This window comes from Gracilinanus agilis, chromosome 1 (genome assembly GCF_016433145.1).
Source record: "Gracilinanus agilis isolate LMUSP501 chromosome 1, AgileGrace, whole genome shotgun sequence".
In the NCBI taxonomy this organism is placed as follows: Eukaryota; Metazoa; Chordata; class Mammalia; order Didelphimorphia; family Didelphidae; genus Gracilinanus; species Gracilinanus agilis.
This window is the reverse complement of record NC_058130.1, coordinates 48,267,895-48,284,757: the sequence shown is the minus strand read 5'-3', so window position 1 is coordinate 48,284,757 and position 16,863 is coordinate 48,267,895. Positions and strand designations below refer to the sequence as shown.

Sequence of the window (16,863 nt, the reverse complement as noted above, 5' to 3'; positions counted from 1 at the left end):
GATCTAAAGTCAGGAGGACCTGGGTTCAAATCTGGTCTTAGGCACTTCCTTGTTGTGTGGCACTGAGCAAGTCACTAGATCTCCTAGTCTGTCAAGCCTCTGTTATTCCTGTGTCTTAGAATTGATTCTAAAACAGAAAGTGAGGGTTTAAAAAAAAAAAAAGGTTTTGTGAAACCCTGGTTTGGGTTCATTTTAGGGGCTGTCCCACCAAAATTACTCATTTCACTTTGGTCAAATATTGATGACAACCATATTAGGTCTTAAAAATCTAATCCTCTGTCTTGTTCATATCAGAACATCATGTTACATTTGATAAAGTATAGTTTTAAAACTGGTTTTTCTATATCAAATAGTTGGACCTAAAAACAACCACCTTCAACTTAAAATTTCAGTTAACAGTTATGTTTTCCACCTTCCAACCTCACTCTTTTAAAAATGCTTCTTACATTTAGGCCCGAGGTGTTGACTTTTAGCTCCAAAGGTTTGGGCCTGGACATATGTTTTTCTTCTTGGTGTTCTCCCACCTCTTCTTCTGAAAGGGATTTCTTCCAGGGAGAATTCCGAAGATGTTTATCCACAGATATGATATGTCCTTCAGTAGTAAACATGTATCCATTTCCAGACTGATGCACTGGATTCTCTTCATCAAACAACTAGGAAGGGAGGAAAGGAGAGGAATGTGTTGGAATTCTCAAGCAGAAAGCCAAATTTCCAAAACTGACCTAGTTATAGACTACCTCAACAATTCCCATAAAGGATAATAGCAATGAAAATGGACCACTAAATGTGCCTGCTATTAATCTATGGTACTGTAGTTTTATACTAGAAAGAGGACAATCTGGAGTTGATCACTTATAGGGAGGAGAAGGTTTAGATCATCATGAGAATTTAACTGAAAGTCATCCCGGGGTGATCTCAAGTTTAATTCAACAACACATTTTAAAGGTTCCTGTACAAAGCACTGTTTTAATTCCTAGGAGATCTTATGATTCACTTAGTGGAGAAGACCACACACACACACACACACACACACACACACACACACACACACACATACACACACAAATATCTACAACCAAAGCTGGTAAGTCTAACTACATCACAGAAGTGGCAAGTAAAGTGCCATGTGGAAGGAAAAGGCAGATTACTGCCTAATTTGGAAAGGAGAGGGAAGATGAAGGTGACAGCTGAATTAATATTTATATACAGGATATGCAACAAGGGCCTAGAGAACATTGTAAGCAAAGACACAAAGGTGAAACAATGCCAGGAGTTTATATCAAGTTATTCAGTCTGGTTAATGTAGAGACAGAGGAAAGCAGTAAGAAATAAAGCAGGAAAAGTGAAATGGCTAAAGACTGTAGATAGAGAGCCTTGAATGTTAGACCAAAGAAGGTTTTTCAGTTGGAAATTAGGAGCCAAGGGAGAGCTTTGTGCAAGAGTAGCGTGACCAGATTCATGCATAAGGAAGGTAAATCTTTTTTTTTTTTTTAAATGTTCTTTATTCTGCACTCAGTTCATCAGTTTCACTATGGAGATAGCATTTTTTTTTTTAAACCCTTGTACTTCGGTGTATTGTCTCATAGGTGGAAGAGTGGTAAGGATGGGCAATGGGGGTCAAGTGACTTGCCCAGGGTCACACAGCTGGGAAGTGGCTGAGGCCGGGTTTGAACCTAGGACCTCCCGTCTCTAGGCCTGACTCTCACTCCACTGAGCTACCCAGCTGCCCCCAGAAAGGTAAATCTTGACAGCCAAGGGGATAAGGGTTTCCCCAGGAGAAACAATAGTTAGGATAGCTTATTAGGTCATTCTTGCAACAGTCTAAGCAGGTGGTAATAAGAGCCTACATTCTGGCAGTAGCAGTGAGAACACAGAAGGGAATGGATGCAACTTATTTCAAAAATGGAATCTGCATGATCCAGTAACTGATTATAGAAGAGAGGTAAAGGGAAAGAGAAAAGTAAGAAAAATAAAACCAAGGTTTTAAACCTGAGAAACTGGGCTCTACACTGATAGAAATAATCACATAATAAGGATTAACAGGCTTGGAGGGAAAGATAAGCAAGATTGCGGCCATATTGGAGTTGAGGTGCCCACAAGACAACCAGGTAGAGATGTATGTCAGGAGACAGGTCCAATTTGGAAGTCAGATATTAAGATTAAGAAGCCACAGGATCGCCAAGATTGCTAAGGGAGAGGAGGGGAGAAAAGAGGGCATAGACATTAGAGCTGGAAGGAACCTTAGAGATCATATGTTCAAGCCCCTCAATTTCACATTGAAAGAGATAGAGGCCCAAAGAATAAAGTGGTCTCTGACTCAAAGGCAGTGTTCGCAGCACACCACCAAACTGTGCCTCAAGACTTATTAAAAACACACTGGAGGGGGCAGCTGGGTAGCTCAGTGGATTGAGAGCCAGGCCTAGAGACAGGAGGTCCTAGGTTCAAATCCGGCCTCAGACACTTCCCAGCTGTGTGATCCCGGGCAAGTCACTTGACCCCCATTGCCTACCCTTACCAATCTTCCACCTATAAGTTAATACACAGAAGTTAAGGGTTTAAAATTTAAAAAAAAAAAAAAAAACACTGGAATGGGAAAATAGCTGCATTATCAATGGCAAAACTTTGGAAACTGTTCACGCAGAGACATAAGAGAACAAACCACCGGAGAAGGAGGCAAATAAGTATCACTTGAGTCCAGGTTCATTGAAGATGAGAGAAAGAAGCATTCAAAAGGAGAGAGCAAGCAGAGTCAAATGCTGCCAACAGGTCAATAAGGATGAAGACTCAGGGAGAAAAAAGCCATTTGGGACTAAATAAAAGGCAAACTTTGCAAGAGGGATAAGAATGTAAAGCAGATTTAAGATTTAGAGGATGACAAAGTATCAGAGAGAACTTTTTCCAAGAAGCTTAGCAATGAAGAGAAAAGAGATATAACTGTGACAGAAGGGCCAAAAGAAGGCTTTTTAGGATAAGAGAGACCTTAATATGTTTGCAGGAAGGAAAACCTAATAAAGGATATGTTTAAGAAAAGTAATGAATGCAATCTTGCTAGAACAAGATTCTAGAAGAGGAAAAAAGTTTTGTGTTCAAGGCACCAATAGAAGAATGTCTTCCAACATGAAGACTCTGTCATTATAGCCCATTTACCTCTTGAAATGATGAAAAACTAGAGGATTAGAGAAGATAAGCCATTTGTCCAAGATAAGTTCATTTGAAGCAGTGCCAGAACTGGCACCCAGTTTTCCAAATTCTTGGTCTAATGAATTTAATTTCACAAGCACAAGCATGAGTATGAATGTCAGTATGGGAGAGTGTGTGTGTGTGCGCGTGTGTATGCACACTTTTTTAAGCTATCATGCCTACATGGTAGCATATCCTCATAAAGCTCTAAGATCCTGCCTACCTCTCATTTTATTTCCAAATGCAATATAAAACAACATTTCACAGACCAACTCAAATCAGAGCCAAAATGCAGCCAACAAAGGAAGGGAGTGAGAGGGGGAGGGAGGAAGAGGGAGGGAGAGAGAGAGAGAGAGAGAGAGAGAGAGAGAGAGAGAGAATGTATGTGTTCAAATTCTCCCTCTAACCACTTAGTAGCTGCATGATCCTAGGCTAGCTTCTTAAATTCCATGTTTCAGTTTCCCCATCTGTAAAAGGGGAATAATAAGAATACCTTTTCCACAGGGTTATTGTGAAGATAAAATTAGATATTTTAAAAACACTTTGCAAACTTCAAAGTACCAAATAATTGCTGTTATTATGTTGAATATGTTGGGGGGGGGGGGGGGAAGGTGGCAGGGAGATGGGAGGAAGGAAGATTACAGGGTAAAAAATATATCTGAATAAATGGCTGGCTGGAGTGTTTGTCCCCAGCAAGTTTACAGATGGGCCAGGAACCAAATAAATGTTCACAGCACTGCTCTAAGCTTTATTGAAAATGTTATCATTGAATGAATCACTTTTGAATGCAATACATACCAAATACAAGTATTTACAGGTCTCACTCAGAAAGAAACTTTCCATCCGGTCCTCTTTTGATTTCTCTATGACATGATGTAATGTAGCATAACCACATCTGTAAAAGAATCATGCTTTTAATCATTCTCTACCCAACAGTAAAATAAACATCCTAAGTACGGTCTTTTGAAACTAATCAAATTCCACATAGACAACTATATGAGCTTAAATGTTCTCTATTCTTATTTTGAAAGGACAGTAGACATACTAATGAACTAATCTGATGCCAATGGAATATTCTACAATACAGACAAGACCTGGTTTCATTTTTTTAACTGCAGTAACCAAAGACTTTTAAGAATTTTTAAAAGCCATCTAGAATTTGATTGAGGAACAGTAATTCGGCTATAATTGGTGGCAGGTTACAACTTGAAGGTAACTACCAAGAGCAAGATGATAGTACCAATTGTAGCTGAAACTTTTCAAAATGAAACTGAACTTTATACCACAAGATCTCAGTGTTGCCAAGTACCTTCAAGGTCAACAAACTCATGTTAGAGGGAAAAATAAAAGCCCAGACTTGCCCAGGGTCAAAAAACTAGTTGACTGTGAAGCTTATATTAGAACTCAGACCTCTTAACATCTCATGCTGTGATCTTTTTAAGATCCTACCTACCTCTCATTTTATTTCCAAATGCAATATAAAACATTTCAGAGACCAACTCAAAACAGAGCCAAAAAGCGGCCAACAAAGAGAAAAGAAGGAACTTTAAAACTGACTTGACTTTTGTATGCTTTTCCAGGCTCTGAAGAATATCCATTCCTACATGGAGATAAAAGGGATTCTTGGTTGCCTAAAAAGAACAAAAAAAGGAACATAATCTAGCAAAAGAAATTTTTAAATCCCTTCAAAACATATCAGAAAGCCAAGAGCACTAAGTTAGGAGATACTAATGCTAATCAAAAGAAAGTAGGCACAGAGCAAAATTAATATTTTGGGGTACTTCAAGAATACAGAAGGACTGGGGAAAATGCATTTTTTGTAAATCACCATAACCCACATCTAATAGTCTGTTTTGTTTAAGTTTTCAGTGATCTTAGAACATCTTGCTTCAGAAATATTGACTTCAGCTCTCTGGAGAACAAGGTGAGGGTTAAAAATAAAAACACAATATTACTCAAACACTTGGCATTAGAGCTACATCAGGAACCTTAAAGGTCCAGCTCAGGTTCTACTTGTCTTTAAATAAATGGGAAAATTAAGAAGCAAATAGAAAAACAGTTTTGGCCTTTACCTCTGACCCAGGTATCACTCCAAGGCAGGACACAATCAAGCAGTAGAAACCAGGCTTTTCAAGAAAGCTTAAAACCAGGTTCTGCTAGAACTTGGAATCACTGAATTTTGGATGTAGGAGATCTTGGATATCAACATTTCCTCTAATAATTTCCAGAAAAAGCTTTCTGACTACATATAACCATATTCCCTCCTCCCCAATAAATTATCATATTTATACCCAGGAACAAGCAGTAGTTTTTCTAGTGCTTTAAGTTGTGAATCAAAGGTCCTATTGAATTCAGATACACACATCATTTAGCGTCAAATATGGCACCTCTAATATCATCGAATCAAAAGATGGACAAGTTGTAGGTAAAGAGAATTTGAGAAATGCTAATTTTTAAAATGTCATGGAAGCACTAGACAATTTAAAATTTGAAAGTTAAGAACAGAAGTGAGGAATTGAATAAAACAAGGAAAAGAATATGAAAAAAAGGAAAAGATCTAAAAGCTGAAAGGCAATAAATGATGCAAAAGAGAAAAAAAAAACCAAAATCAAGACTTCCAGTTAAAATTTTATACCTTTGCTTTTTAATGATAAGAAATATTATTTTTTAACTTTGAAAAAATTTAAGGGAATGATGTTATCTTTTTAAAGGTGACTTTTCTTTCTGCAAATAAGTTCATACCCCCAAACCATTAAGCCAATCACTACCTTCTCCTCTTCCTTGGTTTCTCTCCTTTCTTACAAACAGGGACAAACTGCCAGGATTCCACAGATGCTACAGGCTATACTTAAGCCAACCCTTAGGTTCCTTTCTCTATTTCTAGGCAGAGGACTTTTAGAATATCTGTATCCTCAGGAAGATATAAAAACGTAATATGCTGGATTAACACTGTAGCAGGACATGACATTTCACAATTAAGACTTCATTCTTGGTGATAATGAAATAACTTCAAAATAAACGCTCTGTCTGTCTTTACACGAGGTTCCCTAGTGTGCTGCTGAAGCACACTAATGTGCTGCCAGTGGAACTCTGAATTAGAGCAACCATTTTGGAAAGCAATTTGAAATTATGCATGTGATTAAAATGTCCATGACCTTTGACCCAAAGACTCTCTTAATAGGCACGTTTCCCACGGAGCTCATTGGTAAGAAACAAAGTAGTCACATATACAAAAATATTGACAGCAGCATGTTTTGTGGTAGCAAAGAATTGGAAACAAAGTAGATGCCCACAACAGAATGTAATCAAATATTACTGTGCTCTAAGAAATGATAAATGTGATAAACAGACTCACAAAGATTTACCTGAATTGATGAAGGGTGAAATAAACTGACACAATGAACACGGTGGCGACAACAATGCAAACTGGAAAGCATAACGATCATAAAAAAATGGGACACAAAGTATAAAGAATAGGCAGAGCACCCAAAAAGAAATAAAAAGCTCTCTCCCCTCATTACTTTACAAAGGTGGGAGGACCTCAGGGGTGGAGCATATATATTTCCATATTTTTTTAATGTATTAATTTTTTTCTGTTTCTTTTCTCTCTTTTTCGCTTAAAGAAATTGTTACATAAGATGGTTCTCCAGGAGAGAAAGTTTACAAGGGAAATTTTGGTGATGTAAAAGTAAAAAATTTCAATCATTTTTAAAAAAGAAAAAAAGATTTGAATGAAAACAGTAAACAGGAATCCCATTGGATTTCTTTATAATCAAGGGCACAAGAAAGTAAAGATGTGTTCTCTATCTGAATAACTATCTCATGCTATAACATGATAATGTGGCTATTTTATTCTGCTTACTGTATGTCAACAAATATTTACTGAGGGCCAAATATCCACACTAAGTACCTAGTGCTCTGTGAAGATTTATGGGTATTTATATTGTGGAGAGAATGTATAAACACCAGACACACACACACACACACACACACACACACACACACAATGTGTAAATACATGATAAGTCTATAATTTTGTGAGAATAATTCCTTCCATCTACCCAGTTAAGTTCCAGTTACCTAGAACACATAACAGTTAATTTATTCAGGGTCAAAAAGTCTCTGTGTCAAAATTCAAGCCTAGGTTTTCCGATTCCAAACCCTGTACTTTATCCACTACAACACACTGTTCTCTCATACATATACGTCTCAATTACACCACAAATACTTACAACAAATTCACTTACATACACACACACACACACACACACACACACACACACACACACACACACAGCAGCTGGGGATCTGCATTTGTTAAGGAAGTTTCCTCAACCCACAAAACCCCCTTGCTAGACTTTATATACTGACATGTTTAGTGGCTATACATGTATATGTGAACAGATACACACACTAATTTTTCTCTTCTCAAGTGAACTTGCATACCTGGTAAAGGAGATAGGTGGATTCCACCAGCTCTGGCCTCAGAGGGTAAAAGGGAGTTTCAGGCACCTGGAGCTGCCAGTTGTATCGTTCTGGGAGGGCACCAAATCGCTTCCAAATGGCATAATAAAAGGCATGAAGGCAGATGGCATTTTCCACATCCCCTATTAATATCTAGAGAAAAGACCAAAAGCTCATTTGACAGTCCCCTCCAAGGAGAAAGCTCTTCACCCCAATTCCATGGGAATGATTCGCTACACTGTAAGCTATGGCTGGAGGCAGGCTGCCAGGGAGGAAGCTAGGCTGCACCATCTGAGCAAACAGGATTATTTGGCCTATGCAGCCTCATTTCATTAAAGAGTTCCAAACAGAGAGTCCAGGACATTTTCAGAGGTTCTATTAATGAATGGAGAAGCTTCAATTGCCTGTTAACAAGGATTCAAAAATTACTCTAGCCGGCGGAGTGCATTTTTGTGCTTACTTGAATGGGAGAGCACACTGGCCGTGCTTACTCGTGGACTTAGAAGGCACAGAGAAGCCGCCTGGCTTCTCTGCTCAGTCCCTCCCTGATGACAGACAGCTTTGCTGCAGCTGATCTCCCCGAGCCTGTCTACAAAGCTGCCTCCCCTCGAGCCTCCCTGGAAGCTCAGATTGGAGCACTTCAGCTGCAAAAAGCTTCCAAAAAGAGAGCGCAAGACAGACAGTGATCCCTGTGCACTTTACTGACAAACACCAGCAGCCCATCATCAACAAAGGAGCCACAGAAGACCTCATCAAGGGCCCATCCGGATGGACAAGGAAGCAGGCTAGCCTTGATCCAAATACTGAACTGGACAGCAGGAAAGAAGCCTGAGAAAGGCCTGTAGCAAGCTAAAGAGACACTCTCTGTAGGATCCGCTTCGGATGATAAGCCAGGGGGGGCTGGGGTCAGGGTGGGTCCTGGCAAAGGTCCACCCAGCCCTGGGATCTCACCAGCTTCTCCCGATGAATGCAGACCTTGCCAGCTCTGAAACTTGGCTCTGAAGTGCTGACTGGGCCGCAGGGACAGCAGGTGGGTCTCCAGCCCGTGTCTTCCTCAGTCTATGCTTGGGATCCAGGGCAGGCTGGCCAGGACGACGACACACTGTCTACAAGTTCTACCTCACATATGCTGAACACCGAAACTACAGAACTGACCTGAATAGTTCCCTCTTTTCAAGAACAGGAACAAATACATGCCTGGCACAGAATAAGTGCTTAACAAACGCTGGTTTAGTATCAGCCACAGAATCCCAAGAGTTGAAGGGCATCCCGGAGGCCAGACTGTACAACCTTCTGTCCAGTACAGGCTTCCACGGCCTCCCTGGCACGCAGCCTTCTCATCTCAGCCAGTCGCTCCCCAGAGACAGGAAACGTACAGCATCCTTCCAGAGCAACTACAGTCCTCCAACATATCTGTGCTGGAATTCCCTGTTCCTGAAGGTCCTGCCTAAGTTCTGAGGAAGGCCAGCAGGAAGCCCTACATACTCCATCTTCTAAGGAGAGGCTATTCCAGCTGGTACAACCTCACAGTGTTTACAGACCTGGGACCACACAGCTGACATCTGGTAAACCTGATCATCCTGATCTCATTACCTTTATCTTCAAGAAGACTTCCCGTATCCTCTCAACCTCCAGATCCACTGAGGGAGCTCTGGCAAATGAGACCAACTGTAAATGATGTCCAATTTGTCTCCTCCAAAACAGAACAGCCAGGCCTGGCTCTCATTCTTTAATGGTCTATCAGTGATGGGCAAATGACTCCCCTCTAACCACCAGGCCCCCACATCCAGATGGAATGATTAGGTTATTGCTTAAGGCAGTGATGGGCAAACTAGGGCCTGGATCTGGCCCTCGGGGAATAGTTTGCCCATCACTGGTACACCTCATAAACTCCCAGAAGTGACACAGCTTCTCCCAAAGCCCAGTCTGGCTGCCAGCACTAGAGAGCTGAGGTGGGAAGGAGCCATGAGAATAACATCAGGACCAAGCATAGAACAGACCAAATCTACTTCAGAGACAAACAGAAATGAATGATTTTAGGGTTACGTGTTTGATGTTAACTATTTTTATCCCTTTTCTACTGGTGCAACTAAAGACTCGGCTACATCTAAGAGAAAGCAATTCATACAAAACATTTCTGAGCTCCAGATTACATCTGCACACTGATAGCTTCCAAACCAACGTGGGTTGGTTATTCCAGTCCTGACTCACGCTCAGTCACAAGCTATTGGCTAAAAAAGAGATGCAAAAAAACCCTAAACACGACCTAAACAATTTTCCAATGTCATTTTCCTGCTAGGGGTGCCAAAGAAGACCAAGAAGGAAGAACCAAATCAAAACAAGAGGCTCTCACTAAAAGGTGGCATTACCTTCTTTTCTTGGAGAACTTAATATAAACCCACCTGCAATCCCGGGAAAAAAGCTTGCAGAGAATCAATCCAGGTATTCATCATTTGCCCACTGAACATGTTCACATTCACATATAACGGAGGGTCTCCTTCACCTTCATTACAAGCTCTCCGGCTATAAAAATCAAACACAGCAGAAATGCATTGATGGGCCACACAATTTCTAAAAGGGAGAACATGTTTCACAGTTAACTTGCCTACTAGCTTCCTTTCAAAAGAAGTTTCACCTTCTGAAGGAACTTTCACCTATTCGGTATAATGCATATCCAAACTGGACTTTCCCCAAAGAGAGTTGGTCACTGAAGTTCATGTAAAGCCCGTTCTCTTCTGCCATTAAGTAGTTCAATGACCACTTTGGGCTAGTCATGGCTCATCTGAATCTCAGTCTCCTCATATCTAAAAGTTCTAGAACTGAAAGAGGACCTAACATATATACATGACAAATGCTTCCAATGGAATCATCTAGGGCCCTGTGGCATGGACCCAAAGCATCTGCTCTGGGAGCAGTGTGGTAAACTAGACTGGAAGCAGAAAAACCTGGGTTGTGGTTCAAGTTCTTGAACAAATGAACTCTGTGATCTTGAGAAATTCATTTCACATCATTAGGCCTCTTAATTTTTTTCATCTATTAAAAGGAGAAGATAGACTATATCGCCACTAAGATACTTTCCAATTCTAAAATGCTTTGACTCTACGGTTACATAAGTAAAGCTCAAGTTTATTCCCACTTTTTTTCTCCCACAAACAAAAATGACCAATCTTAGTCTACTATGGTATCACAGCCTATCTACAAATAAGAGTACTTTAACTGGGAGCTCCTCCAGTGCCAAAGATAAATATTGTTAGCCCAAGAAGACCTGGAGCACCACACAGCAGACTCGTGGAATCTGTCAGAGTCCAGACAAAATGATGTATGTTGGACAAGAAGAAGCAAGAAAGGAAGAAAGTCGTTAGAGCACTGAGAAGGGAATAAGCATTTATATATCACCTACTATGTACAGTGCTAAAGCACTTTACAAATATTATAAGTCTGTCAAGTCCTCTACAGCAATAATCACCTGACCTCCTGGACCTCTATAATAGGTGATAATGGATGACCCATCATTTAGATAAGTAATAAGAATTTCCTGCAACAATCTTCAGCAGCACAAAAACAAGAAGACCAAAAGAACAGTCTGGTATAGAAAAGGAAGGAGGTGATGATGGAAAGGGGGAAGGGAAAAAAGAAAGAGAAGGGGAAGTAAGTAGGCAAGGGAAAGAGAAGGAAGAGGCAAACAGCCTGAGACTAGCAAGGCAATTTCAGAACACTTCTCATTTGTTTTAACAAAGGCCAAAAGAACGGGGCATTAGATACACCTACCCTCTTCTTAAAAAGGTCTGAATACTCCGATAGGCAGCATTAAACATCTCCAGGTCATCATCTTCTCCAAAGAGAATGTAAGATTTCAAGAGGTATTCATAGAAGGAATCTAATCCAGCTCCAAGACCACTCTGCCTTCCAACCCAGGTGCCTGTTTGGATGTTTACAACATTCCCTGAGGAAACACACAAGACATGGCATTTTAAGATTCTGTTATCAAGGGGTGAGCACAGCTCTTATACCTCTCAACCACCTAGTATAATCTGACCTATTAGAAGTAATCTCAATTTGTAGTCAGTAAGAAAAAAAGGAAAAGCTTTGGTTGTTAAAGTTTGTCACAAAGCTTGCCACAGGGCAATACACACTAAATTTGAAGCAAAAATTTCTGGGCTTAAACCCTAGCTCTGCTACTTGGGTAACTGGGCAAGTCACAACTTCTTAAGAAATCAATTTCTTCATCTATAATATGAAAGTCAAATTAGATGGTATCTGAAGTCCATTCCAATTTTAAATTTAGAACCTTAATCTCCTAGAAGTTATAGCTCTAATTCTCAACTTTTTGGAACAGAAAGGTTCCCAGATCCTCTGTTATCCCATTACCTGTGGTATAACTACAGCTAGGGAAAAGGGACAGTTATCAAGCAAAAGAAGTGACAATTTTTTTTCAATGACTAGCTGTGGCTCACAAGAATCCAGATCAAGGATGACAAAGACTATGTACTTGAGAAATATTTTACAATACAAAGCATAACATTAGAACTAAACCTATTTCAAAACTCTGTCTTCAAATAAATTCAAAGCCAAATAACTGGAGAAATTTTAATTGTTCATAGATAGGCAGAGCCAATATAATTAAAATGACAAGCATACCTAATCTATTTATTCAATGACATTCCAATTAAATTATCAAAAAAGTATTTTATTGAACTGGAAAAAAATTGTATCAAAATTCATTTGGAAGAACAAAAGACTATCAAAAGAATTAATTTTTAAAAATTAAAGATCGAAACTACCACACCAATGCAACTACCAACAATTTGGAAATTGGTCTTGATCAAGGACACATGACAAAACTAGTGGAAATGCGCATCAGCCATGGGTGGGGGGAGTGCGGGGGGTGGGGGTGAAGGGGATAAGGAGTATGAATCAGGCAACCATGTTAAAAATGTATATTAATAAATGTTAAAAAAAATAAAAATAAATAAAAAAGTCTAGCCAAATTAAAAAAAAAAAAAAGGAAGCAATATAATGAAACTAGGACAAGTGAGATAAGAAGTGGAAAAGAGAAGAAGGAAAAGGAAAATGGAGAGACAAAGAAAGGAGGAAAGAGAAAGGCAAATGAAATACATATCTGTTTTTGATGTTATCTCACAAAATCAACTTAAATTTTATAAGCACCAGCCATTTCTAAAATTATAAGAGAAAAATTGGATATACCCACTTGCACATACATACATGTGCATTTGCACATAATATATAAACAAATTTGTTAAAATTACATGTTCTCATATATCTAAGTTTATATATTACAATTAAAAGGCAATATGAACTATGACAAAAAAAAAATTAAAAAAAAAAATGAAAGGAGGTCTTGCAGTACCAAATTTTAAATTGTTATTATAAAGCAGTAATTACCAAAACTATCTGGTACCAGCCAAGAAACAGAAAGGTAGATCAGTGGAATAGAACAGACATCAAGAAACAATAGTAAAATATCATGATAATTTTGTGTTTGTCAAAAGCATAAACCCAGGTTTTGGGGATAATAAATTACTATTTGATAAAAAAAAATTTTTGGCACAATTTCCTACACTATTCACTAAGATCAAAATAGATATGTGATCTAGACATAAAAGTAAATATCTTAAGTAAATTAGAAGAGGAGTTTATGAGTCAACAGAGATGGAGAATATTGTGAGAGGCAAAATAGATCATTTTGAGTACAGTAAACTGAGTATGTTAAAGTTTTCATACAAATAAAACAAATGTTGCCAAGATAGAAAGGGAAAAAAATTTTTATAGGTAGCCTCTAGGACAGAAGTCTCATATCTAAATATACAGAGAATTGTCAAATTTTTAAGATTAAGAGCCATTTCCCCAAAGGATAAATGGGCAAAAGGCATGAACAATTTACAGATGAAGAAATCAGACACATATAAAAGTATAAGAAAAAATGCTCTAAATCACTACAGATTAGGGAAATTCGAACCAATTCTGAGAGTTCATTTCACATTCATCAGACTGGTTAAAATGACAAAGGGGCAAAAATAACATATGTTAAAGAGGATGTGGGAAAATGGGGGATACCAATACACTACTGATGGAGTTGTGAACTGATCCAACCATTTTGGAGAACAATTTGTAATTGCATTGAGAGTTATAAAAAGAATAAAAATAATGATTATTGTTATTGTTAACAACTAGCAATCCTACAGGGTCTCTGATTGATACTAGCCAGGTAACACTGGACAAGTCCTTAAACTGAATGAAATTCAGTTTCCTCATCTGTAAAGTGGGGATAATAATAGCAACTACCTCAAAGGCTTATGAGAAAATGAATAGTGAAATGAGTAAAACCAAGCGAACATTATACATCGATACAGATTTAATACTTGAAGAATAACTTGTAAATGTCACTTCTAATGAATGAACTGAAAAATGGAAACATGAAAGATATAATTTATATATACATATCTGTCTCCCAGATGATATCTTCTAAGATACATGGAGGGAGGGAGAGACTGAGACACTTGTATAGTCTATTAATTAAAAAAAAAAACTACCTTGACTTATTAGACCACAGAATACACACACACACACACACACACACACACACACACACACACACACAACTTCAGATTTTTAATTCAGTCTGGTACTTAAGAGTTTGGGTTTTTTCCCAGATGGAGACACCCCTGCCACCACCAGTGTTTAAAATCTAATTTTGGACATGCAGAAAATTCTCTCAGAACACTTCTTTTTTTAGTGTCCTTATTCATGAATCATTTATTTTTTTTAAAAAGGAATGTGCTCAGAGATGTCAGTTCAGAAGAGTCCTGCCAGATCTCTCAGCAATTCTAAAGGTAAAAGTTCAAGAGGAAAAAAATCAAAGGGGAATCTGAAAAGATGAGACTCCATGGTCCAAGGAGAAGGGGCATAAAGAAAAGTGAAAGGCATAGAGAATGGGGAAATCAAAGGCAAAAGAGAGAAACAGTCACCACACCTAAGAGCCCAGTGTAATTGCTTCGAAGATTCCAAAGGGCCTTCACAGCTCGCCTCGCCACCCACTCAAATGTTGAATCCCCCAGCAGTCGGCTAAGAATCCCAAACTCCACCAGCAAGGAGCCAGCTCCAGCAGTACAAGTCTCATTATTGCTGTCAGGGGGGACACCACTCTTGAGATTCACCTGGAAATGGAAAAGCACAGGGCCTGTGTGAGCTTCACTGTGATAGAAAATTACAAGGCAGTCCTGACTCCTGACCCAGTTGAACTAGTGTTCCTAATGAACACCTGCAGATCCTTCTGAAAAACAAAACTCTGCATACTGAGTTCTCAGCAAGATCAGTACACATGCTGTGAAATTAAGATATGGACAGATCTTGAACCTTTTGTCTTTTGTGGGATTGCGTGTTCCTGGCACCCACCTGCATCTTCTCCCCAGTTCTGATAAATCCACCTTATTTTGCATAAAGGTATGTTTGTATCTACTCCTGAGAGGGGTTAAGCTATTTTTAGCCCTAATGAAAAGCACCCTCTTTGCAGGTGGCTCAGCCACCTCTAGCCAGAATGGGTATAAGACTCCTGGGGATCATGGTCATCCCCAGAGATGGTGATGGTTTGGTACCACATGTGACTGCACCCCTCTCCCCGTGAGTATGATCTTGTAACTGGCTATTTCAGTCTTTGCTATTTATTTCCTTGAGGCTGCCAGCTGTGGCCAGAATACAGCCCTGGGTCCATTTCCTCCTCCTCTGACCTAACTCTACTATTTAACTGCTAGATGAAGCACCAGTCTAGCATGGCAAGTTTTCATTTCACAGTAATCCTGAAGGCTCCAGACTTTTCTCAGAACACTTCCCTACAGCCTTGGGTCAAATAAGTATGACTAGGAGTGTATACAAAGAACAATCAAAACAAGAATCTAGAATGCTTAGGTCACTGACAAAAGGCTTTAGAGGAATCATGACAGTGCCACTTGCTAAACTACATCACTGCAGACCTGGTGGATTTCCATAGTTATAGTGACTCTGAGCACATGGATCCAGAACAAAAAGGAGCTATAAAATCATAAAGAATTTATATATTGTTACTGTAATGCTTTCAACTCACTCCTTTTTGCACCTTATTTCTTCGTGATCCAGGATCCAGGCTCTTCCGTGGTTCTTATTACTGCCTAAGAGACTGGCTCACCCCTCAAGAGGAAGCAGCTTAGCTGTAAGGTTACCAGGACAGTTCCCATATTTAAATCAGAAGTGGAGCAGTAGGACAGTGGTTCTATTGTACTATGTAAACAGCATTTCAAAGAAACTACCCATAAGGTCTTATTTCCATATCTATAAAAGAAATTCATTGAGATAGCCTCTAACTTCCCTTCTAACTCACCAACATTTGCCTAGAACCCACTGGATACAGGAATATGCTAGGAGGTTGAGGAACAAGGAAGAGATTGAAATCAAGATCCCTGTCCCAGGAGAGCTATTAGCCAGTGAAAGATAGAGAATATAATAACATGTAAAGACTAAAAGACATCCATAGGACAACCCAGGAAAACTTAAAAACTATAGCATTTGGAAGGAAAAATCGCCCAGATATATTATTCTCTAACCACCCCATTCTCTTATGCCTTAGCCCCATCCCTGCCAAAAAAAATTTTTTTTTATTTCAAAGAATAGAAAGAAGGCTTCATCATATGGAAAGTCAGAAGACCCAATGCAAAGGGGTTCACCTACCCGAGGATACGGAATTCCAGTTTTTGTATTTTCAAAGGCAGGGAGCAATCTCAATGCCAGATCTCGGGCCATATGCAGCAATTCATTATCATAATCCTTAATTGTCATGTCACCAAAGGGCTGTTCAGAGTCAGTTATTATTCTGTGGGCAGAAAGGAGACTTCCAAGGACCCTGTTATGAATAAGAAAAAAAGCAAAAATACTCTCATGTTATACATGTAAATATACTTACAACCCAAAGGAACTCAGTTTCTCATCTATAAAATAAAGTGGTTAGACTGGATGATGTTTACACTCCCAGGGTGAAATCTGTTAAGATTCAGAATGGCAAAAAACAGTATATTTTTATAGTACACTATTCTAGTGTATGACCTGGAGTCAGAGGAATGTACCTGAATACTCCTCTGGACATCCATTCTAGTCCTAATGAGACATCCTTGTTGATCTGTGTCACTCACATGGAGAAGTGCTGTTTGTTTCATGGGTAGATCACTTCAAAGG

The 16,863-nt window shown here is 39.1% G+C and overlaps 1 protein-coding gene across 1 annotated transcript in view; it reads right to left on the bottom strand.

Moving 5' to 3' along the window:
• Positions 1 to 16,863, bottom strand: part of EDEM1 (ER degradation enhancing alpha-mannosidase like protein 1) — a 36,793-nt gene that overhangs the window by 2,285 nt on the left and 17,645 nt on the right. Inside the window, exons 4-11 of the mRNA XM_044656829.1 lie at positions 16,363 to 16,534; positions 14,636 to 14,819; positions 11,413 to 11,587; positions 10,047 to 10,167; positions 7,627 to 7,797; positions 4,738 to 4,811; positions 3,979 to 4,075; positions 447 to 653 (exon numbers count right to left, since the gene is read on the bottom strand). Of these exons, the coding sequence (XP_044512764.1) occupies positions 447 to 653; positions 3,979 to 4,075; positions 4,738 to 4,811; positions 7,627 to 7,797; positions 10,047 to 10,167; positions 11,413 to 11,587; positions 14,636 to 14,819; positions 16,363 to 16,534 (1,201 nt within the window). The remainder of the gene's footprint in view (positions 1 to 446; positions 654 to 3,978; positions 4,076 to 4,737; positions 4,812 to 7,626; positions 7,798 to 10,046; positions 10,168 to 11,412; positions 11,588 to 14,635; positions 14,820 to 16,362; positions 16,535 to 16,863) is intronic.